The sequence below is a fragment of the Tupaia chinensis genome, unplaced genomic scaffold (genome assembly GCF_000334495.1).
Source record: "Tupaia chinensis unplaced genomic scaffold, TupChi_1.0 Scaffold000332_1, whole genome shotgun sequence".
NCBI classification, from domain to species: Eukaryota; Metazoa; Chordata; class Mammalia; order Scandentia; family Tupaiidae; genus Tupaia; species Tupaia belangeri.
Window position 1 is genome coordinate 2,960,674 of NW_006159826.1, and position 25,467 is coordinate 2,986,140.

The following is a 25,467-nucleotide window of genomic DNA, read 5'->3' on the forward strand; positions in this document are numbered from 1 at the left end:
ACGTCCCAGGTTACCTGTTACAGCCAGTCAGCATTGGCCAGTCAGCCCGCTCTGGCGGGTTTGGGCTTGACACATGGGGCTGATTCTGTCCAGCTGCAGGGAAGTCTGGGCTTAGGACCCTGGGCTGGGGATTCCATTTTAAACTTGGGCTGCCAGCCACACATGCTTGCGAGAGGCCTGTCTCTTTCCTTTGTCCGGGCCGAGTGACCCAGAACTACAAGTGTTTCCCAACAGCACGGTTTCAGCAAGATAAAAAAAGTACCCCACTCCATGGTTTTACCTGTGACTATGCCAACAAGAGACAGTTATGTCATTGCTGCCACCACGCGGGGCTGATTCTGTCCAGCTGCAGGGCAGTCTGGGCTTAGGACCCTGGGCTGGGGATCCCGTTTTAAACTTGGGCTGCCAGCCACACATGCTTGCTAGAGACCTCTTTCCTTTGTCCGGGCCGAGTGACCCAGAACTACAAGTGTTTCCCAACAGCACGGTTTCAGCAAGATAAAAAAAGTACCCATTCGTTACTTACTCATTTATTTATTCAAATGAATGATTCTAACTTCATGCCAGAACTGTGACATGCACTGGGAATGTTTTCATTACTCGCTTTGCCTTAACCAGGCTGGAGCAGGTGGGGAAGGACCGGGCTCACCTTGGCCAATGCTGTTACTGCAGCCAGTAATGACAGTGTCCTGTTTGTTGGAAGGTGCACAAGGTGCCTCACATGCATTAACTAGCTCAATCCTCCCAATAGCCCCATAAGGAAGATGACATCATTCTCACTCGACAGTGGAGGACACTGAACCCCAGAGAGGCTGAATATTTTGTTTGGGTCCAGCAGAAAGCACAGATGTGCGGTTTGAGCCCCAGCTCACCTCAGCTGAATAAAGCCTCATTTTCCTGCTATACTCAGACTGCCCCCCCAGCCCCGAAGGAGGTCGTGCTGACTATCTGGGACTTTGTGTTGTCAATGCGACTTTGGCTTTTCCTTAAGCCACATTTTTAAATAATTGCTTATCACGTGCACTCCTACGAAGCCTCTCCTTTCGTTTAAACCAGATCAACAACACCGCAGTGGGACATGCACTTGTCTTGCCGGCGAGGAGAGACCTCACGGACTTCCTGAAGAATGTCCTCACTTGTCACGTGTGCTTGGGTAAGGTGCTCCTCTAGTGGGAACTCTGTCCAGCTGCAATCGGAAAATGCAACACCCAGAGAGAAACCATTGTGTATGCCGCAGGGCATGTGATGAGAGCAAGAGTGAGGGTTTCCACATGGGGCCTGGTCATACTGCAGCCCTTTAACCTCCAGTTCTTCATCGCGTCACCATCTGGGCATGCGTGTATGCCTGGTGTGTTTTGTCAAGTCACCGGGGCTGGGACTTGAACTCTGGTTGGTCATATGGGATCTAGATTCCTCTATGCAATGTGTAACTACTGTGCCAATGGGGGCAGCACTGTAAAGAAATATTTGAGTGAAGAGTTATGAGCTGGGGAACCAGCAGTTAGTGTAATGGCTATGTCGCTGGACTCCCACGTAGTCCACCGCGGTTCGCATCCTGGACCCGGTGGCTTAAAACTCACGCCGGGCGTGTGTGCATGTATGCCCAAGATCCCAAGAGGAGAATGGAGGAGAAGGGATTGTGGCATGACCATCCCCCCTGGGGGGTGATTTCTCACTTTCTGTCTATGTGTCTCTCTGTCTGTCTGGTGAGCGCATGTGCCCTATAGCGAAAACCTCTCCGAAAAGAAAAGAAAAAGAAAAGAATTATTTATGAGCTGTATAAAGGGCTTGCATTAAATTAAGATCCATAAAATCTTATACTGAATCAATATAAATACTACATAATCACTTTCCATGTTTGAACTGGCTGCCCCTAAACAGAGCTGCTTTCTCTTTTTGAAGTTAAAGTTCATTGATTTCTTCTGAGGGAACGAGAGAGAATCCAGCATGGTCTCCATGCTGACCCACCCACAGAACAGCGAGCAGAGGCACCGCAACAAGAGCCTGCCTCCCCTAGAGCCCAGGCATTGACCACAGCTTACTGCAGAGCCGCTGTGGCTCGCCCAGAGCTCCTCTGTTAGAAAAGCAGTTAGTTTGTAGAAAACAAAGGGGAGGTGAGCTCTGCTTTGAATTTTGACCTTAGATGCTAGAAGGAAAATGCTTGACTTTAGTGATTGTCTACAATATATTTGTTCAAAGTGTGGCAAAGGATTAAGACATTTTTTTCCTTTTTATTGTTTTTAATGCCAGTACCATGGTTACTAAAAAGATTTTGCTAAGTATTAGGCAAGGAAAGCTGAAATCTGACCCGAATCATGGCAGCAAGCCATGAATAGGTTTCATTTTCGTGTGACAGGCTCCAAGGAGCTTGCTGTCTGGTGTCCTTCTGGGCGAGTCACAGAATAAATGGGTATCCACCCCTCTTCCTAGACATCTGCAACATCGACCCATCCTGTGGGTTTGGCAGCTGGCGGCCTGCCTTCAGGGACAGGAGAGCGGCGGGTAGCGACGTGGACATTGACATGGCCTTCCTCCTGGACAGCTCTGAGACCACCACTCTGTTCCAGTTCAACGAGATGAAGAAGTACGTAGGGTACCTGGTCCAACAGCTGGACCTGAGCCCGGACCCCAAGGCCTCCCAGCACTTTGCCAGAGTGGCACTTGTGCAACACGCGCCCTACGAGTCCATGGGCAACACCAGTGTGCCACCTGTGAAGGTGGAGTTCTCGCTGACCGACTACAACTCCAAGGAGAAGCTAGGGGGCTTCCTCAGTCATGGAATGACCCAGCTGCAGGGCACCAGGGCCTTGGGCAGCGCCATCAGATACACCGTAGAAAATGTCTTTGAGAGTGCACCACACCCTCGGGACCTGAAAATCATTGTTCTGATGCTGACGGGCGGCCTGCAGAAGCAGGAGCTGGAGGAGGCCCAGAGCGCCATCTTGCAGGCCAAATGCAAGGGCTACTTCTTCGTGGTCCTGGGCATTGGCAGGAAGGTGAACATCACAGAGGTGTACAGCTTTGCCAGTGAGCCAAATGACGTCTTCTTCAAGCTAGTGGACAAGTCAACAGAGCTCAATGAGGAGCCCCTGATGCGCTTTGGGAGGCTCTTGCCATCCTTTGTCAGCAGTAAGTCATGCTTCACCCGTGCAGGCCCTGGGCCCTGGCAGTGGGCCGCAAGGATGGGGAGGGGTCATGGAAAGACAACGAGCATGCTGCTGTGACCATGTTCATTCGTTCAGCTAAACTATAGTTACGTGTAGCTTCACAATGGGGCTAGATCTGTCATTAGGCAATTGTGTCATTGTGTGGACATCACAGAGTCTACTACATACCTAGTGTACGTGGTTTAATCTTATGGGATCACTGTTGTCCATATGGTCTGTCATTGACTGAAATGTCACCGTTCAGCACATGACTGTATATTAACACCCACCCTAAGCTGGAAATGTTTTTAGGAGCTAGACTCAGCAGGGGACAAATAGTATATAATCCTTGTCCATATTTTCTTTATTTGGCCAAATTCGACTGGCTAAAGGTATAGGGGAAAGTTCTAGAAGGTTTGCACTGATCTGGCTTAGCTACCAACCCCATGCTGGGTCTGGGGCTTTCACTCTCTGGAATGCTCTCCATCTCTGCCCTGATCACATTCATCTTCCAGACTCATCTCCAACCCTCCCTACTGTGGGCACTCCTGCTCCCAGGGCCACTTGTGGGTACTCTGGACACTATACTTACAGCTTCCAGTACGAGACTTGCTGGTCATTTGTTTATAGGTCTGTGGCTGTAGTAGACCACACTGACTTCCTCTGTGCAGTTCTGTGGGTTAGCAGTTTTTGGCTGGGCTCATCTGGGTGGGTCTTCTGATCTCTCCTGGGGTCACTTTCATGTTTGTGATCGGCTGCTTGTCGGCTCTGAACTAGCTGCCCTAGGTTTCCATGTGGTCTCTCATTCTCCAGTAGGCTAGCCTGGGTGTTCACTAGGTGAGCAGGCAGGTCTCCGGGGGGGAGGGCAGGCGTGTGAGGCTGAGGCCTGCACCAGGACACCATGACATCTGTCAGATCCTACTGGCATACTCCATGGGGAAGGAGTGATTCATACTACATTTCTCAGAACCCGGCACAGTGCATAGCCCAGCGGCACAGGCCAAGTATCAAAAAGGGAGGGAGATTTATAAAATATAAACAAACATGTAGATGCTGAAACTTTATTATCCAAGAGACAGTTGAGGTCTATGAGAACGGTATTCACATTGTGGAAGACCTGTCTCCCAGAAGATTTAGGGAAAAACTGTCATATAAGGTAAGCCAGCAAGTTCATTCAGGGGCCATTTCTCCTGTCTTCAGGAGATTGAAAACAGCACTTTTATTCAACAAAGCATTGAGAAAATATTAAAAGTACTTGGATTATAATTTGTCATTCAAGGACTTAGAATTCGTTAAACACTTTACTTAATTTTCTCCCCTATTCTTGTCTTCTCCCTCACATTCAATAAATATTATTTTAGCCTAATAACTAAAATATTGCCAAATAGAAAATATTGGTTTAAGATGTTTTATGGATTAAGTATCATCATACTTAGTGTTTAAGATCACTGGACTTTGGCTGGCAGAATTTAAGAAATATTTATGGATTAAATAAATATTATGTGAACCATTTAACTCTTTAGCAGATGAATTTTAATTTTCATGTTATTACCATGCAGTTCAAATATTTGTTCTGTGTTTTTCTCTAGGCGAAAATGCTTTTTATTTGCCTCCTGATATCAGGAAACAGTGTGATTGGTTCCAAGGGGACCAACCAGCCAAGAATCCTGTGAAGTTTGGTCACAAACAAGTGTAAGTGATTATAATTATTGTCTCAAGAATTGTAGTCCTAGAGAGACTGCAGAGGTCCACTAACCAATCCCTAGTTTTCTGCATAAGGACATTGAGAATGTGACTTTCTAAAGGTCATGTGAGTCATTACTGTTGAGGAATAAGTTGTACCAATTAGGTTTTGCTGTATAACAAGCTCCCCAAATCCCAGTGGCTTAGAACAACTACTTATTTCATTTGCAGTTCTGTGGGTTAGCAATTTCTGGCTGAGCTCAGCTGGGTGGTTCTCCCGGGATCTACTAGGATCACTTATATGTTTGTGACCAGCTGCTTGTCAGCTGTGCACTGGCTGGTCTAGGATGGTCTCAGCTGGGATAGCTCATGACACTCCACATGGTCTCCGACTCTTCAGTGGCTAGCCTGGGCACATTCGCAAGGTGAGCAGGCAGGATTCCATGAGGGAAGGCAGCCGTGTGCAAGGGAGACCTAGACCAGTACCAGCAGCTGTGACTTCTGCCAGATTCTACTGGACCAAGCATGCCCAAAGGTCAGCCTAGACTCGGGATGGAGAGGTAGACTTGGTGGAGGACTGCCCACAGGACACCAGAAAAGGCATGGGCACAGAGCAGGGTGATTACTGAGACCACTTGTCCAGTCTGTCCATGGTGGGAAGTGATTTCATAAAGGACTGGACACATCAAAAATATGGACTCCAAAGCTTCTTAAATTATTAATGCTGTAATAACATGTGGTGATGGGGACCACGACCGGTCTGCATGTCCTCCTGGGGGAGCTAATGCGTGAGGTGGGGAAGGAGTAGGACTGTGGTACTCCAGCCGAGGCCGCTGTCTGGCACAAGCTCAGGGCACGTGCCTGACTATCCCTTGTGTCAACTCCAGGAATAGAGAGGAAGGCAGCAAAGCATGGAATGGGGACTAGAAAGTGGGTGGGGCAGCATGAACCCGGCTCAGGCGATGTTTGGCAGCGGCCCCTGCAGGAAGGCTATGGCATGTCATGCTCTGGGGGAGGTGAGGGCTCTCTCCTTTGCATCAAATGAGATGTGGATCAAACAATACTTGAAAAATGATTATCTGGCTTGTTCCTCGCTGACCTCCAGGGTGAGGAAAGAGAGCCACCTCTGCCTCCTACAAACCCTTCTCTCCGTCACCCCTATGTCCTACCGCAAAACTTTGTCACCCCTCCTTTTTTCTCAGGGGATATAGTTTTAAATCCTAGTGTAGTAAGTTGAAAATCATTGCTAAGGCAGTGAGGACCCTTATCAGGCCCTGTGATCCTAGTCTTGCTTGACCTAAGTTCATAGGTTCTATCTTCTAGATTTGGTTATCGGGAACTTTCCCTAACATTGGCTCAGGCTCATGACCTTTAGGAAAGCAGAGTGAACAAATTAACCTAGAATTTGAAGTTTCATCATCTCAATTTCACATTACACTTGATATGACACAGTATGATACATGAGAGAACTTCCAAAAGTTCCTGGAAAATGGTATGAAGATACAAGTTTATTTTGGCACAGGAGATTTTGGAATCTGTGTACAGTTTTTTCATAACATGAAATGTACATGAGCTCTTTGAAAACCCCTCAAATCTATAAAATATTGAATTCTCATCTAAGAGCAAGAAGTGAACAAGGTGTGAGTCTGTGCTCTCCTGTCTGTCTGACTGTGTTGCTGTTCCCCCTCAGGATTCATAATAGACCAAAATAATTGTTAAAAAATACACAAGAATTAATAGAAACACTTCCGGCAATAAACCATGGGGAAGAAGTCAGCCGTCTCTGGCTTTATAATTCTCTAGCTCAGCATGGCACTTTATTGAGTTGATGCTCACTTATGCTGAAAGTAGGTAACTGTGGATGTTACTTGATTTTCAGTGTTAATTGTTTTAATTAAGACATCATTAAACACTCATTATTGACCCTCTTAATTTCTCTATTCCTTTATTTTATAATTTAAAAATGAGATGTCAGGTGAACCAGCACTTAGCGGAATGGCTATGTCGCTGGACTTCCATGTAGTCGACCGCGGTTCGCGTCCCGGACCTGGTGGCTTAAAACTCATGCTGGGCGCGTGTGCGTGCGTGCCCAAGATCCCGAGAGGAGAATGGAGGAGAAGGGATTGCGGCGTGGCCATCCCCCCGGGGGGTGATTTCTCGCTTTCTGTCTCTCTGTCTCTCTCTGTCTGTCTGGTGAGCACATGCGCCCAAATAGTGAAAAAACCTCTCCAAAAAAAAAAAAAAAAGAGATGTCAGATGTATGTATAGCACAATGTAACTTTCATTTTTTTTTAAAAGACTTTTTTTTCTGTATAATGCGTATACTCACCAGAGAGACAGAGAAAGCGAGAAATCACCCCCCAGGGGAGGTGGCATGCCACAGTCCCTTCTCCTCCATTCTCCTCTGAGGATTTTGAGCATGCACACGCATACACCTGGTGTGAGTTTCAAACTGCAGGGTCTTGGACTTGACCACTTGGGAGTCCATTGCCTTAACCACCACACCATTGGCTAGCCCCATTAGCTTCATTTTTATACGCCGTTCAGTATCTTTTTTGTGGTGCAGGCCCTAAAAAGAAGGAACTTAGTGTAAGCAGTAATCCACATGGTCTATAAAAACTGTCGCATGCGGTTTGCTAAAACTACATTTCAAGTCAGTGGGGAGCTTGGTGGTTAAAACGCTAGCCTCCCACATAGCCAACTGCAGCTTGAGTCCCAGATCTGGCAGCGTGCTTTCTCATTTTCCCTCTCTCTCTCTCTCTGGTAAGCACAAGTCCCTATAGCAAATGAAAAAATAATAATAAATTAAATTGAATAAATAAGTCTAAAAAATAAAACACCCCCCCCTGCACGTTTCACATTACTTGTGGAGTTATGCCCGTCTGTTTTACACAGCAGGTAAAAGTATGAGTAGACGTAATAGTCAATTTTTTTTTAACAGAAATATTCCAAATAATGTTACGTCAAGTCCTACATCCAAACCTGTGACCACGACGAAGCCAGTGACCTCCACGACAAAGCCAGTGGCTATCATAAATCTGCCGTCTGCAAAGCCGCCCGCTGCAAAACCAGCCATCGCAAAACCGGCTGCTAAACCTGCTGCTGCAAAAGCGGCCGTGGCCAAGGCGGCAGCGGCCAAGCCCATGGCCCCGAAGGCCGCCACAGTGAAACCCGCCGTGGCTGTGAAGCAGGCGGCAGCGAAGCCGGCAGCAGCGAAGCCGGCAGCTGTGAGACCCCCGGCTGTTGCTTCAAAGCCAGCAGCTGTCAAGCCTGAGCCTCCCAGGCCGCAGGTAGCCAAGCCAGCCAACACCAAGCCTGTGGGTAAGCAGCAGCTCGGGCTGCCAGCCTGTTAGGTCCTTCACTGCTACACAGCCGTGCGCCCAAAGCCAGTTTATAAAGCAGACAAAATATAGTTGTTAATCTGAGGTTTGTGTCTCTGGATGAGGTATATGAAAATGCCCTGGTCTAAGCATGGAAGCTTGAGTCTCTGCTCCGCCCTTCCCCTCCCTTGCTACCCTGTGTCTTCAAGCCTACCTTGGGATGAGATGGGGGGGTCCTCATTCTCTCTGGGGTGTCAGCGGGCATGGCCCATCTCGGCTGGATGTCGGGTTGTCTTAGCTAAAGGGAGGAAGGCCTGAGTTGAAGCAGAATTTTAGACCCTATTTAGAGAGGGGGGCAGAGAGAGAGAAAGCTGCAGTTGGTTCTCAGCTGGGGAGGTGGCTGTTCTAAGCTTGGGTTCTGGAGCCAGCTCGCCTTCCTTAGAACAGGACTTGAGAGACAGCTGGTGGCTGGATCCCACATGGCCAACTGCGTGGTTCAAGTCCTTGAAAAACACACTGGATGCATGTGGGTGCATGCCCGAAATCCCACAAAGAAAAATGGAGGAGAAGGGGTTTCAGTGTGATCGTGCCTTATGGGGTGCTTTCTCACTTTCCTCTCTTCTGATAAGCACGTGCACCTTCGAGGGGAAGAAAAAAAAAAAAACTTGAAAAGATCTGACTGAGCCCTCGATAACTGTAAACTTTGTCCCTGCTGCCGGGCACTCCCCTAAGAACAGGGCCCACAGCTGTGTGCTGTGACAATATTGGGGTTAGTTAAGCAAACTGCAAAGTTGAAGTCTAGTGGCCAGCTCTCCTCGAGACTGAACTGTGTGCTCGTACTGACCATGGGCAAGTACACTGCAGATCAAATGGGATCCGAGGCCAGGTCGGTCTGATGAGATCCAGAGAGTGCCATTTCTTCTTTTCCTTCAACATGCTATAAGGTTAGAGAGCGTCACGAGTCGTAAAAGATGCGGAGGACAGAATGCAATGCTTATGAAAGGATGAACGATGTCTTCATTTTATGAACCAAGAGAAAGGAGAGCTTTCTTTAAAATAACTTCATGCCATGCCCTTAAATGTTATGACTTAATATATTTTAAATTATAAGGCTTATGTTGCATTGAACACTTAACGTACGGTGAGCACACCAGCCCATGCAGAGATGGTCAATAGCAAAGGAAGTAGCTCTGTACCTCGCTGGTGAATGATGGGGCTGTGAGGACTACAAGTTTCATTATGAGAGTAGATCGCAAGGCCAGCGTTTCTCAGAAGCTCGAACAAGGAGTTAGTTCCCTGCATCTGAAGGGATCGGCTGTCTTTTGACCTGTCTCCTCTGCTTCACAGATGATGCGGCGTTTTGTTTATCCCACACTCTGCTTTGATCTGTCTTTCAGCTAAGGCGTCCCAAGAAATCCAGGTGACCGAAGTCACGGAGAACAGTGCCAAACTCCAGTGGGAACGGCCTGAGCCACCTGGTCCTTATTCTTATGACCTCACTGTCACCTCGGCCCATGACCAGGCCCTGGTTCTGAGGCAGAACCTGACAGTCACCAGCCGTGTTATCGGGGGGCTGCTGGCTGGGCAGACGTATCATGTCTCTGTGATCTGTTACCTGCAGTCCCAGATCAGAGCCACCTACCAAGGAAGCGTCAGTACGAGTGAGTATGCGGTGGGTTCAGGAGCGCTGCTAGCTGATTGCTACGTGGGCTACCGAGCCAGGCATTCACACTCTGTTTACTGAGCACCTGTTCTGTAATAGGGACAGGAAAAAAAAAATCCTAGGTACTTTGGTGGTACCCTAACTTCACGAAGAGGGTGGAAAATGAGATTCCTTGAGAATTACTGCCCAGCCTTTGGGATCCCAGGCTACTTTACGGAGGAAACCAGATGCATTTGGCCTGAGCAAAGCCTCCTCTGGTGGCACCTGGGAGCTTGGCCCTCATGAGCTGGTGGGGGCTCCCTGCTGTTCAGAGCCCCATCCATGTTACCATGTTCAGTGAGTGGAAAGCGCCAGTGAGTCCCTGGGCCCTTGAGAGCAGTGGAGGAGTCATGGAGGCCCAACACCCAGGACCGAGAGATGTCCACAGCTACGACAGAAAAGGCAGTGGCCTTTCCTCCCTGGGCCCACCGTGCTTGACCCTGTCCTCTGCCATCTGCTGTCCCCGGAGCTGCTCTGTCTAGCTGAGGTCCTCCATCTATCACTTTGTCACTTTCTTCTGAGTAACTCATGGCTTCTCTCTTTGTACGTTCTCCTGGACCCCTGCTCCCACTCTTCCTGGCTCCCACTGTCCTGGCAGTGTGGCGGGAGGGAGAGGTTCCTCTGCTCTTTAAGTTAATGCTCTCCAGGAAAGGGAATTCCCACCATGCCCATGGACTGGGCCCTGGGAGATAGGTGTGCAGGGGCCCCTAGGGCCCTTGGGCTCTGTGGGGTTTAGAGGGCAGCAGAAGGGCAATACCGGGTCACATCCAGATGGGAGGACCTGTGCGGCGGGCCAGGCGTTCCCTCATTCAGGGCTGGCCTGTCCTGTCTCGCAGACTGTAGATGCGATCGGTGTATCTCCACTCCAAAGCCCACCCTTAGACAGGACTTGAGTAAGAATGGCAAGCTTTGGTTGGTCACTAGGATTCCTAAACCTTCCAACCTCGGATTTACCTACTGACTTTTGTTCATTTTATAGAGAAAACCCAGCCGCCACCTCCACCCCCACCGCCTGCAAGGTCAGCCTCTAGTTCAACTTTCAACCTGATGGTGAGCACAGAGCCGCTGACTGAAACAGGTGAGTTGGGAGAGCACCGGGCTGTTGACGGCACCAAGTGTATCCAACCCCAGGGCTACAGCTCTGGCAGTCTTGGTTCTAGGGCTCCTGCTGCTCTAGAAAGGCATGACCTCTTTGGGGAAAGTCGTAAATCAGCTTTTTAGGGCTCAGTGTTGTCTAATTCTGCGTACGCCCAGTTGTAGTGGAGACTTACCTTGTCAGTCAGCAGGTGGTTAGAGGAAACCGAGACGGGAGGCGCCTTCGGGATGACAGCCGGAATTCTGTACCGTTAGTCACGTCCTGCTGCCTCACGCTGGGACTAGCATTGGTTTGCGGTCTGGGATGGCAAAGAGCAGAGTTTGACCCACTCAGAAATGTAATCTAATAAAGAACTTCTTGGAGGAACACAAGACAACTCAGACTGGACCCAGCGAAGTGCACTTGCAGATATGACCCTGGGATGTTCTGGGTCTAAGCCCTCAGCATGCACCCTGGCTTGGTCAGTCATAGCACTTCTCGTATGCCCGTGCCCGAGGCGTGCGCACTTCATGTTACTCGTGACCACACGCTGTGCTGGGGCCTGGCAGCTGTTCCTTGTTTCGTTCTGGGCAGTGGAAGCCTGAGAGGCCGGTCATCCCTCCGCAGGGCATGAGCTCTGCCTGTTCACTTACGAGAGACTGAGTGTTAATATAGTTGATATGCTTTGCCTAAGAGCGTTCAGCGAAAGATGCTGGTACTACTGTAAAAGACATCAAAATTCCCCGGGGATTTAGATGTAATATTGTTTTAAGGCCCTCCGCAGCTCACATGGGACAGCCCATGACCTCTGAGTGTACCCGCCGTCAGGAGAGGGAAAGCACTGCTCCGTGCACCGCGTAGCTCTGCACCGGACGCCACCACCAGGCGTTTGGGCAGTGCCTGGCTGTTCGCGCTGCCCTGGGCCTGAAAGCAGCTGGGCCGGCTGTGTGGGCATTGCTTTGGGAGAAGCGACAGCACACCAGTTTTTGAGCTATGGTGTGCGAGTCCTCGTTTTGTTTTCCACTGGAAGTTTTAAATGCTCTTTTCTCTCCTTGCCCTTTTTGTAGAGTTCTTTTCTATTTTCAAGGAGAATGAGATGCTTCCAAATGTTTTCCGACTCACACTCCCGTCACTCTGGGCCACTGGGGGAGCAGGGACCTCTTGATTCTTCTAGATTACTAGCCTATTTTCTTCTATTGATGGAGTTTCCCCCATATCCATGTGTATTTGTATGTGGGGACTTCAAAAAGTATGTGGAAAACGAAATTAAAATATTTTATTTTGGTTCCAAAATTTTTTGAAATTCACCCATAGTTTTTTTTAATAACAAGCTATTTTGGGGCCACAGTTGGTATAATAGCTATGTCGCTGACTCCCATGTTGTCCGCCACAGTTTGAGTCCGGGACCCAGTGGCTTAAACTCAGGCTGGGCACTTGTGCGTGTATGCCCAAGCTTCCTAGAGGAGAATGGAGGAGAAGGGATTGCAGCGTGACCATCCCCCCTGGGGGGTGATTTCTCATTTTCTGTCTCTCTATGTCTTTCTGGTGAGCGCACATGCCCTGTAGCAAAAATCTCTCCAAAAAAAAAAAAAAGGTATTTAATTTTTTAGACCATTTTTAAAAATTTTATTTATTTATCTTATTTTTACATTTAATCACTATAGTTTTTTGTTTTGTTTTGTTTTTGAGACCTCTTATATATGTGTATATATGTGTATCTGTATTTGTGTCTATAATATCTCTTGAAGGCCACACCCTGTAATGCATGTGGCATTAGAAGTTACTAGAAAGAAGGTAACTGAATTGATGCCAGAATTGTAGACCTGTTACACACATTCGTGTTTAAGACAGTGATTGGAAACTGGAAAATGTTGAAAATCGTTTGCCTTTGGAGCCAAGGTTAGAGTTGGTCTGTGTTGGAGGAAGCCATGAGTTTTCCAAACCCTCAAGCCTTATAGTGGGAAGACTGTAGAAAACCAGAAAATTCTCTCCTCCATATAAATTTGTGCAAATGAGCCATGAATTCATGATACTTTGGATAATTAAGGTTTAACTTCTTAAAGATTATCCAAAAAGCTTTTGTTAAAAATATTATTAATAATATTTAAAAATATTTTTCAATTTAAACTAAAAAAATAGAAGCAGGCATACGAAGTGAGGGTTGGGTGGGGCAGGGAGGAGAAAACTAAGCCCCTTCTGATTTCTGCTCGTAGCATGTCTGTGAGGCCTTCACCAAGGGGCCGTGGATAAGCCCTTGCCACTTACCCTGGCGGCTCCTGCTCCTGGCCCACCAGGGCTTTGTTTCTGAGTTACTACACTTAGTCGCCTCGACCAGGGGCTTACGCTCAAAGAAAAGTCACAAAGAACGCTAGATACTTCAGGAAAGTATTAGTCGAAGTCGCCGAAACCTATGCAGGAGCTTTGCTTCTCGTTGGCTCACTCAGCCCCAACACAGGAAGGGAGGACTGCATTTCCATCCATTCGGGGCTTCCTGCAGAGAAAATGACTCGGACCAAAGGAGACAAGATTTGGGGATGTTTTCGGATCTCTTGTGTGTGGTCCAGAAGGGGCAGAGGTTATAAACAGTGTTTAGTTAATATAAACAACACAATCTTTAAACAAAAATCTGGCTGGCTGGTTTCATTTTTAAAATTTTTCCTTTTTTTTTTAGTCATGAAATTTAGAATTAAGGTTGGTGTTTTGCACCCAGACCTTAACTTCTTAGTGCTCTCTATGTGTTAAGGGGGAAAGAGCTTTGAAATTAGGGCTTGGGTTTTTAAAATGTCAAGAAGTTTGATACAGATGACTCTAAACCATTTCTTCTTTGTACTGAAGATACATAACCCTCAAACCCAGGATGTTCTCTCACCATCCGCATACATGTAAGTGCATGTGTGCATATACATGCACATGTCTGTGCACATTCATGTGTGTGCATTTCTTTTTTTCTTTTTTTCGTTTTTTTTTTTTTTTTTTTGAGAGACTTTTGCTATAGGGCGCATGTGCTCACCAAAAAGACAGAGAGACAGAGAGACAGAAAGCAAGAAATCACCCCCTGGGGGGATGGCCACGCCGCAATTCCTTCTCCTCTCGGGATCTTGGGCACGCATGCACACAGGTCCAGCGTGAGTTTAAGCCACCGGATCTGGGACGTGAACGGCAGTCGGCTACACGGGAGTCCAGCGACATAGCCCTTATGCCAACTGCTGGTCCCATGACTTGTTTTTCTTAAAAAGAAGGTGTTGCATAGTTGACCTCTACACCCCTAATAGTAACGAACAGCGCTTACCTGAACAAAGGTCCTCTGTACACACTGGGGGTGAGCACAGGAGGTGCACATGTATACGAGCACGGGAAGTGCACACGTATACGAGTACAGGAGGTGCACAGATATATGAGCATGGCAGGTGCACACGTATACGAGCACGGGAGGTGCACATGTATATGAGCACAGGAGGTGCACATGTGCATGAGTACTGCAGGTGCACACGTATACGAGTGTGGGAGGTGCACACGTATATGAGCACGGGAGGTGCACACGTATATGAGCACGGCAGGTGCACACGTATACGAGTACTGCAGGTGCACACGTATATGAGCACGGGAGGTGCACACGTATACGAGCACGGGAGGTGCACACGTATATGAGCACGGGAGGTGCACAGGTATATGAGCACAGGCAGGTGCACACATATACGAGTACAGGCAGGTGCACACGTATACGAGTACGGGAGGTGCACACGTATACGAGTACAGGCAGGTGCACATGTATATGAGTACAGGAGGTGCACACATATACATGCTATTTTGAAGACCTCTTTTTGAGTTGGATTAATTGGAGATTTACTTCAAAATGTTGAAGATTTAGGCTGGGGAGCCAGGGTTAGGACTGAGTACTTCCCTTTCCCTCTCTGTAATTGTCATCTTAGACATTTCCTTAGGGGGTAAAATATTTAATGGTATTTATATATTTGGACATAGAAAAACAAGTGACAACAAATAATGCTTTATTAAGTAGCTTTTTTTTTTGAGAGGTTTTTGATATAGAGTGCGTATGGTCACCAGACAGACAGAGACAGAGAGACAGAAAGTGAGAAATCACCCCCCATGGGGGATGGCCATGCCACAATCCCTTCTCCTCCATTCTCCTCTCGGGATCTTGGCATGCATGCACATGTGCCCGGCGTGTTTTAAGCCACCGGGTCCAGGACTCGAACCGTACGCCAACTGCTGGTCCCACTTCATTAAGTAGCTTTTTAAAGGCTCAGTAACTGCATTCTGGCTCAGCAGTTACATGGATGTTTCGCGTCTTAATATCATTGACCACACTTTGCATTCTGCCTCCAAAGATGTATTTTCTAGACTGTTCAGGCAAAATGAGCCCTTTTCTCTCCACTTCTCCATCCTGCGGGACACGAGGCATGCATGCCCAGTGGGTTTTATAAAGTCTTCATAGCCGGGACTCAAACTGGGGTGGGCTATATGGGATCTGACGCTCTTAACTCCCTTAACCAATAAGCTGTAGGCCCGACCTGCAATGGCGGCCCTTTCCTCAACACTACATGCTGCGGACCGTTCCTTGCTTTTCACCTCCGTGAGTAAGAGTCTCTCTGGAGGATGTATTTTGTCACACTCATGGTTTTCCACTTGAGAAACAGAGAGCATGTCTGAATCTGTTCAGGAGTCTGTGGGTGAATCGCAGTGAGGAACCCTAGTCCTGCTCACCCAAGGCCGGGAGAAGAGATGACCAGCGGCAGTGTGTTTCCGTTTGTAGATGTCAGTACCCACCCACTACTGAAGCCACTGTTAATGGGGACCTGCTAAGACTGCAAGGACGGTCTGGTTATTCTTTGTCCCCATTTCATGTAGCGGGAGGACGATGTGTGGCAGGAAGACTTGGCCTCGAGATGAAGGCTGTTCTCCTTGGCAGACTCATGGCCACGTTGGTAAGCAGTCAGGACGCCAGGCTTTTCAATAGTATGTGATTCAGCTGTGGGTGCTTAGTACTTGTTTTTTCATTTTTGTTTTTGCTATAGGGCATGTGCACTGGCCAAAGAGAAAGTGAGAGAGAGAGAAAGTGAAAACCCTCCCCTTGCCACAGTCCCTTCTCTTCCATCCTCCTCTAGGGATTTTGGGTGTGCCTAGTGCGTCTTTTTCTTTCTTTCTTTCTTTTTTATTTTATTATTTTTTTAAGGTTGTTGTTTTGCTTGTTTGTGCCATAGGGTGCATGTGCTTACTGGAGAGAAAAACAGTGAGAGGGAAAGGGAGAAATCACTTCCCGGGGGGGATGGCACCTTGCAATCCCTTCGCCTCCATTCTCCTCCTGGGATTTTGGGCAGGCATGCATATGCGCCTGGCTTCGTTTTCAAGCCACCTGATCCAGGACTTGAATTGTGGTTGGCCACGTGGGAAAATCAATACCTTGACCACCATGCCACCTGCTGGCCCCCGGCATGCTTTTCAGTGTGGGTTCATGACTCAAACTGGGCAGTTGTCTGTGTGAGATCCGGCTGCCTTAACTACCACGTCACCAGCTGGTCCAATACGTGTATCTTTTAGAACAAAGCAGAGTGCCCCTCGCACCGTAGAACAACGCCGAGTGTGCGGGTATCTTTGCCTGGACTCCGCTGCTGCTCGTGTTCACTGTGCTTCGCGGCTGCCAGGTCTGGTGCTGGCCCCTACCTCCCCCACACCTTATTTTTGTCTAGAGAAGGCTACAATAGTTAATTTTATATGCATATTACTAGTAAAGCCAAAACCTCGGAAGTTTCTAAACCAAGTAAGAAATCTAATTCAGAAATGTTACTTTTTGCAAAATTATAGCTGAATGTTAAATTACTGGCTTAGCCTGATGTGTTTCAGAGAGGTTTTAGCAGAAACCAGCCAATAACGAACAATGCATAATATTCTTTTGTTACTTATTCTGGAAACGAACAGTCTGAGGAACTGATCACATTTCGTCTGACCCAGGCATTACTGGATCAATGATTATCTTTAAAGGAAACATCATTTTGTATTTGCCAATATTTTACATATTTGATTGTAAAAAGCATATCTTCCCCCCCATTGTAACACTTATGAAACTAAAATGTAACTTACAATTGACCGTATGTCCTGGTTTATGGGTAGTGTTTTGTGTTACTTAATGCAACATCAAATAACAGAACATCATAAAATGAAGATATCTTAGATTTGCTGGGATAAATGATTTGGCCAGCTGTGTCCCACTATGAATATGTATCATTGATTGCTGTAAAATGCTATAATGGGTGAAAATATATGTTATGTATTAATGTTAATAATAATTTAAAGAGCAGATATAATGCTGTAAGTTGAGTTGAGTTAGATACCTACAATACCTGCTCTACTTGGTTAGAGAAACAGCGTTTCAGGCTTTTCGTTTATCACCGTGTGAGGGCGCGTCTCTGCGCTTGGGGTGCAGGTCTGGGTTGTGATGAATCTCAAGGGGTATTTGGCTTCTTTATTACTATTTTGAAATCCTAAAAATTAAAAGTCTGTTGGTTAAAATAGAATAAAAGATCCAGAACTTAACCACAACTACATTTAAAAATGAAGTTAAAAATATAAACATTCCCTTGGTACCTTTTGAACCAATCAGTACTGAAAATAAAAATGCTGGAAAGTTTTTCCATTCAGGCGAATCGTACCTGCCTCCAAGGTTTGAAAGCATTTTGCATTGTATCGGCAATGTCAAATTTGAAGGTGATTAAATGTAAAAGAAAAAGAAGAAAAAAATTTAAATGTGATTATAGTAGTAAAAAAAAAATCTTCTTGTTCTTGAAGGCATTAAACTGATGAGAAACACACTTCCAATTGCAACATAATCACTTCTCATCCCACCCACTTTGCTTTGCTCAAGGCAACACTTGGATGTTGATAACTTGCTGGTTTGGAAAATGTCAAAGCAATGCCTTTAAAAATGCATTTAAACACTCGGGACCAGCAGTTAGCGTAATGGCCATGTCGCTGGACTCCCACGTAGTCGACCACGGTTCACGTCCCGGACCCGGTGGCTTAAACTCACGCCGGGCGCGTGTGCATGCGTGCCCAAGATCCCGAGAGGAGAATGGAGGAGAAGGGATTGCGGCGTGACCATCCCCCCTGGGGGAGATTTCTCGCTTTCTATCTCTCTGTCTTTCTAGCGAGCGCATGAGCCCTATAGCGAAAACCTCTCAAAAATAAAATAAAATAAATTGGGACCAGCAGTTAGCATAATGGAGTTGACACTGGAGGGTGGGTGGGAGGGGCAGAGAGAGAAAGCACTTACTGGACCCAGTAATGTGAAATTCTCTATTGAAAATGAGGTATTTGGTAATATCGTTGATTCAATTGTTGAAAACAAAACAAAACAAAACAACACCCCAGATATTCCAATCCTTTTTCAAAGAGTAGTATTTCGGGGCCGATTATAAAATTCGTAGATAATCACTGTGAAGCATTTAGATGCACAGAAAAGCCCAGGAGTAGAGGACAGCCCTTGGGCCAGCACTGCCGCCTCCTGCCGGCCACAGTGAGCACCCAGGCGCACCCTCCCGGTCTTCCCTGAGCGTTCGGATGCACACATCGAGCAGGTGTGGACACACGCCTTTGTGACAAGGTGAACCGTGTTTCCTAGGCCGCCGTGCAAGCACTGCTGGGTGTGGGCTGCTTAGGGTGCTGTAGTTGGTGAGCCGGGGTTTCCTGCGCAGGGTTTTACCCGATGCTGGGCTCTCACTGGTTCCCTTTCTCAGGGCTGAGTGCTCATTGAAGCCCTAATGGCCAAAGGGAGGAAGTGCCCAGGATGCTGGTCCCAGTCGGCCTTTCATCTCTGTTCTAGGCAAAAGTGAACCAGAAACAGCTGTTGGTTCCTTCCTCTCTTTTGTCTTTTAGGGTCCCATTAATCTCCCCTAAATTTCAATAATAAAGAGGGGGAAAAGTAGTGACTCCACAGCCAAATAATCCTCTTAAAAAAAGAGAGGACCCTGGCTCCATTCAGGCTGTGCCTGAGAGGGCAAAGTCATTTTGGAGGGAACATGGACAGTCCTGTGTCCAGAGATTGTCATCGTGGGGAGAAGCTCACGTGACGCTCAGGGAGCATCGTTCATCTCCCCAGGGACCACAGGACATTCATTTTATTATTGCTAGCTTTTTCTTTTCTTTCTTTCTTTCTTTCTTTCTTTCTTTCTTTCTTTTTTTTTTTTTTTTTGCTTTAAAACAGTTGATTTTGCATATTTAGACATAGATTAGGAGAATCCAGTCCAGAAATGGGCATGCAAAGTCAGGATGGTATGAGTCTCCTTTTTTAAACAAAAATTACTAATTTTATCTTATTTATTATTATTTTAAGTTTGCCACAGGGCATGTGTGCTCACCTAGTGAGAGACAGTGAGAAAAAGAGGGAAAGTGAGAAAGCAAGCCACCATGTCTAGGCCTTGAACTGTAGCTGGCCATGTGGGAGTCCCGTGCCTTAGCCACCACGCCACCTGCTGGCCCCATCAGTCTTCTACGGAGCATAAAAATCTCTCATTTTCATGCGTTTACAATGGGAAATCCCCCATTTTGGTTTTTGACTGGTGGGGCACCCCATCAATCTAATGCTATTTCCCTGGGTTCCCAGATAGCCGTCTGCCGTCTGTCGGCCGCGACACTGTCCTCCCGTTTCATCAGCGAATGACAGCACTGTGGTGCAGTAGTTCTCACTGGGGTCAGGGTGGGAAATGCAGGAGCAGGAGTCTGGCACTGGGGAGTTAAGGCGGAAGTCACAGGAAGCTGGAGGGGCCGTCAGGGAGCAGCACCCCTCCTCCGGGGCGCCCACGGTGGTGCAGCGCGGTCTGGGTGGAGTTCCCCCGCTAGGGAGAATAAAGTCTTGTCCTCCTCAGCGCCCCCATGACATCTCCTGAAAGCCAGGCATTCTCCTCCAGTTATTGGTGCCTTTGAGAGAAAGGAACGCAGTTTCATCTACTGTCACTTTCTCCTGGCTTCCTGGGGTCTTCGAGGCTCTCAGTGTGCTTTCGGCTTTCTGGGCCTCTGAGAAGGTCCACAACCGGCGGCCGTCGTAGCGAGAAGGTCCACAACCGGCGGCCGTCGTAGCGGTGGGGTGCCCCTCTGGGCTCCCTGAAGCAGCCAGGGCACACTTCTGACCCATTCTGAGGCCCAGTGTGTGCACCTTTGAGTCTGGTCCATCAGGGTTCCTGAGAGTTGCTTTGCGGCCTGAGGAGTTTCCTTCTCTGCTGCCGTATCTGTCCCGGCTCTGCAGCCCAGAGGGAGCAGCTCACTGAGGACAGAGGCGGGGAAGGCAGCCCTTGGGGGGAGCCCTGTGACTCAGGCTCCTTAGCTGTGCACACAAACACGCCACGTGACCTGCTCCAGGGGATTTTGTTAAAAGAAGGCCTACATTTTTCAAACTTTGAGATAATGGTTCATATCAGTGCTTCCCTTCCCAGCACAATCTGGAGCTTTCCAGAAAATTCTGTAAACAGAAGTCTGACTGGGAACCAAAGCCTCTCTCTGGGTGCGGAGGGGACCTCAGCTTTACTGAGCAGCTGGGCGGCACGGAGCGGGCACTGAGGACACGGCCTTCCTGAGCTGACGTGAGACCGCGTCTCTGTCTTCCACGTAGCCTTACTGTGTGACAGTTGTGCCATTGTGAAACGTACATCCATGCTTTTTACTTACTCGTTTAATTTGGGATGTCACAAAGGTACTCATCAATGTGAGCATGTGCGTGCACACACGTACGCACACACACGTACACACACACGTACGCACACACACGTACACACACGCACACACACGTACGCACACACACGTACACACACGCACACACACGTACGCACACACACGTACGCACACGCACACACGTACGCGCACACACACGGACACACATGTACGTACACACGCATACACACACGTATGCACACACACGCACACACACGTACACACACGTACGCACAGTGCTGTACATACACGTACACACATGTACACACACGTACGCACACACACGTACGCACACACACATGTACACACACATTCATCACGGATTTCTCTCTTCCATTTTACCTTTAATTTTCAATCTGCTTGGCTTAAGTGAAGCATATAGCCTTATTTTTCAATTATATAGAGTTTAATGGCCCTTTACCCAAGTAGTAGAAAGCTCTAAGGTTTTAAAATTCCGTTTCTTTTCCGGGGGGTGGAAAGTAAGGGCTCAATGATCAGAAAGAGGAAACACAGTTTATTCCATTTTAAATTGTCCATGAATGATAGCTAGCACTTGGGTTCCAAGCGTAGTTTCTGAAGTCCTTTTATGGGTATGATTTCTTTTTATTTCTCACAAAGCTGTAAGTGGTCATTATGTCCATGTGACAGGAGACGTCAAGGCTGAGTGAGGCTGAAGGAGTTTTTCACCTGGTAAAGCTCTTCCCCTTTCTGCCTACGACAGCATTGTGGTCAGAGCTGGCAGGTGGAGCAGAACAGCCCGTCCCGTCTTTTTAAAAAATGTCATCACTGCACATCTTTGCAGTGCACAAGATGGCTTTTCCAAGCATACACGTACTGCGCATCAGTCAAGCCAAAGATATTACTACGTACATGATTGTCCGGAGCACTTCCTGCTCTGTGTCTGCTCAGCGTGATTCCCTGACTCCGTCTCCCAGGCTCAACCCTACCCTGCCCTCCTGCGGCCACACCTCCCACTCCGCCTCTGCCGTGAAGTGCAGACACTCGGGTATCTTGAGTGGGGAGACGCTGCGTCTGTCTTTCATAGCCTGGCTTGCTTCTACCACCGTCTTCTCTCGTTGCTATTGCAGATATATGTAAGCTGCTGAAAGACGCGGGAACATGCAAGAATTATGTCTTGAAATGGTACTACGACGCGCAGACCAAAAGCTGTGCACGGTTCTGGTACGGAGGCTGTGGTGGGAACGAAAACAGATTCGCATCCCAGGAAGAATGTGAGAAAGTCTGTGCCCCCGGTAAGTGCTGACTCTCGGTGCGCAGGGCTCTGTGACAGATGAGGCTCAGAGCCATCACTGGCCTCCAAAACGTCTCTGGGTTACAATGACTGTGATATGTGTGAGACAAATAAGGAAGATGTCCAAATAAGATGAGCAACATCAGTATTTTGTATTATCATGTTGTTGGCTAAACAAACTTACATACTCGTATTTTTGCCAATGAAGAAGCACATGGCCACCTACAGTATTGTCACTCTTTGGGAATGTTACTAAGTCCCTGTTGCTCATGCAATATTGCACCAAACGTGATTACTAGGAAAATAACATAATAAACAGTTATAGCCAACACCAAAGGTAAATAAACCTTATATATTCGTCTTTTACCAATTTGGCTTCCTATAAACAGCAATGTGGGGACTGGGGCCATCCGCTATCTCCATTATACTGGGCAACTCAGTCAGACGAGGAAAACTACTCCGAGCAGAGCCCGCAGTCAGTGCCAGACTGGGGAGGTCAGTTTGCCTGGAGTCTGGGGATGATGCAGGGCGACAGAATGGCCACAGGCTGCAGACAACCCCACCCCAGGCCAGGGAGGTCAAGGGAACTGCTGACAGAAAAGCGAGACGCGCAACGGAGACCAGAGGCCGTGGGAGGGTGGGATAAACCGGTCCCTGTGGTAATGGACCTTCTCTCCCCCTCTCCTCCCCCTGCCCTCCCTGGCTGCACAGCGCTCCCCAGACCCGGAGTTGTCGGCGCTATAGGAACCTAAGCCAGGTTGACCAGCACCACGTACCTCTCGGAGAAGAAGGAATCGGCTGTTTCCAACCCGTCTTTGTAGAAGCCCCGGGTGGATTCCCTCGCATCGTGCCATTTCATGTTTTCCTCGGACCTGGGAGGACGCCGTCTGTGCACGACCCGTCACTATGGTGCTAACTGCGTCTGGACCCGCCGCTCCTGTCTCCAGGCAGTCATGTACACTCTGAACGTCATGTAATAGTTAGCCACTGCTGGCGTTTATGTGAACGTTTCTATAAACTCAGAGCCCCTCTGGAGCTGCGTCTTATGCCTGTTCCAGGCGGGTGTAAGTCTAGGAAATAACCCCAACGTCACTGCTACTTCATACCCTTCCGCTTGGTTCATGTTCTCCCCTTAAGTAAGCATGCCGTTAGAAGCAGAGCCTGTGTGTGGTGGAGAAATGGGAGCCCAACTTTTCATCCCCCTCCCCAATTTCCTGGAGTAGGTTTTGAGCTCACTTTCTTTTTCTGAAGCCTCTAACAGGTGATCTAGTTAGAAGGAAGTAAAATCCCTTAATCTATGTGCACTGTTGGGACCAATGTTTTAATTCAAGAACTAAAAGAAAATCTGAATAGGGAATATTGTTGGCATTCTTCTAATGTTTTTTTTTTTTTTTTGTGCAAGGGGGTTTGTTTAATTTTAATTTTAAAAATTCTAGGAAATTTATACAAAGAAACTTTTTAATAAAGTATATTGAAAGTGTCATGGGTTTGGTGTCGTGGCCGTCTTGTTCCCGTGGTCATAATCACCGTTGTCCAAGGACATTGGTCCAGTTCTGGTCCATGGTCCTGGACTCCTCTTCGTTTCCAGTGGAAAGGCCAAGAGGGCTCCGCAGACAGACTGGAAGGGCCCGCGCAGAGACGAACGTTCTCCTGTGCGAACTCAGCCCTCGCGCGCCGGCTCGCACACCCAACGGTTGCTCTGGCCTTATCTGGCCTTCTGTAGGAAGCCCAGAGCTGACGGGTCTCCAGAGCCAGGCTGGCCTTCGTCCTCTCCTCCAGTTTTTGGTTGGTGCCCAGAGCTCACCCTCCTTCATTGTCCTCCTCCATAAAGTGACTTTCTTGGAGGTTTGGTTTGTGGGCACTCTGCAGTAGCTGAGAGACACAAGGCAGGTTCCCTGGGACTCTGCACTGCATTTTTGCAGACTCAAAGATAAAGCTTAAGGGGACCAGCAGTTAGCGTAATGGCCATGTTGCTGGATTCCCACATAGTCGACCGCGGTTCGTGTCCTGGACCTGGTGACTTAAAACTCACGCTGGGTGCGTGTGCGTGTGTGCCCAAGATCCCAAGAGGAGAATGGAGGAGAAGGGATTGCGGTGTGGCCATCCACCCTGGGGGGGTGATTTCTCGCTTCCTGTCTCTCTGTCTCTCTCTGTCTGTCTGGCAGCGCACGTGCCCTATAGCAAAAATCTCTCCAAAAAAAAGATAAAGCTTAACATCCTTTTCCCCTCCTTTTCTTTTCCTTAAAGACCTTTATCTCCTGTCTTCAGAAATAACAAAAGGAACAAACAAACACAGCTTCAGGGGCCACCTGAATTCCACTTAGGAAGGAAGGGAATTAAGTTAGAGTGACAGGGACCTTGGGGGTGAGCAGAACTGTTGAATGGAAGACCAGGGGCTGGATCGCTGGTGTCCCCAGGGATAGGAGGAAAGAGGGGAGGCTGAGTGTGGTATCGGGGACACAGGGCCTCTCTTCGATGACCCCCATCTCTGAGGGAAGTTTCTAAATTCCTGGACTTATCAAAGTGAGTGCTTCTTTATCTAGAAACTGGTGAGAGAATGGAGTTTGGGGCCCGTGTCCGCGTGGCAGAGGAGTGAAGGGTGGTGCAGGCTGAGGGGACCTCTGCCAGAAATGTGTGGGGGTCTTGGGTAGGGCTCACGGCCCATGATGCTAGGGAGCTGGGTTTACCTGCGTCTTACTGGGTCTGGGAGGGACCCTTCAAACATGAGAGTGGCTTTATGGGAACTGCAAAATTCTGGGGGCTCCAAGCCCTGCTCACGCGTCAGAGTCCCCTGAGAAGGCTCTCTCTGTCACTGTCCTGGGCCAGCAGCACACCAGGCTGTCCCTTCTGGCAGGCCTTTCTACCTCCGGGCCATGCCCAACCATCCTCCGCTTCGGAAGACCCTCTTCTCAGCACGAGGCCAATTCAGCGGGCGTGTGTATTTCCTTCCGGCGGATATTAGGAGTGGAAAAACGTCCATTTGGGGACTTTCTCAGTGACACCTGTCTCCGAGTGCTCCAGCCCCATAGGATCAGACCCTCCCTCAGGCTGCATGTGTTCCAATCTAGATTGTCCCGTCGAGCAAAGACGCGTTGGCTGTGGTGCTAAGGAGGGGAGCTTGGGTGCTGGATGGGGCATCAGACATGCCAGATCAGACACTGATGTAGCAACAGCACAACTGGACCTACACGTGGGAGTGCAGGTTTGAATCCCGGGCCTCCCTGTGCATGCCAGGCATGTGTGCACACGCCATGACCCAGGCTGGCTGGGGCTAGAGGTGAAGACTCCGTTGGAGGAAGCTGACCTCTCTCTCCTTCTCTGTCTCTTTGTCTCTCATGCAAGAAATAAACAACAAACAGTCTGTTCGCATTTGCTAGAGCTACCATAGCAAATTGCCATAAACTGGGTGGTTTAAAGCCACAGAAACACATCGCCTTACGATTCCGGAGGCTGGAGGGCCAAACGCAGGTGTTGGCAGGGCTGTGCGCCCTGTGAAATCTGTAGAGGAGACCCTGTCGCGTCTGTACCTGCCTCTAGCGGCTGGGCGCCCCTTCACGCTTCCTGCCTCCCCG

At 48.3% G+C, this 25,467-nt stretch overlaps 1 protein-coding gene across 1 annotated transcript in view; it reads left to right on the top strand.

The window, feature by feature from the left end:
- COL6A3 (collagen type VI alpha 3 chain) overlaps positions 1–23,298 on the top strand; it is a 98,633-nt gene extending 75,335 nt beyond the window's left edge. The window contains 8 exon segments of the mRNA XM_014589125.2: positions 1,057–1,153; positions 2,431–3,129; positions 4,736–4,838; positions 7,771–8,150; positions 9,547–9,810; positions 10,831–10,929; positions 21,732–21,896; positions 22,607–23,298. Of these exon segments, the coding sequence (XP_014444611.1) occupies positions 1,057–1,153; positions 2,431–3,129; positions 4,736–4,838; positions 7,771–8,150; positions 9,547–9,810; positions 10,831–10,929; positions 21,732–21,896; positions 22,607–22,647 (1,848 nt within the window). The 3' untranslated portion in view covers positions 22,648–23,298.
- Positions 23,299–25,467: the final 2,169 nt, after the last annotated feature.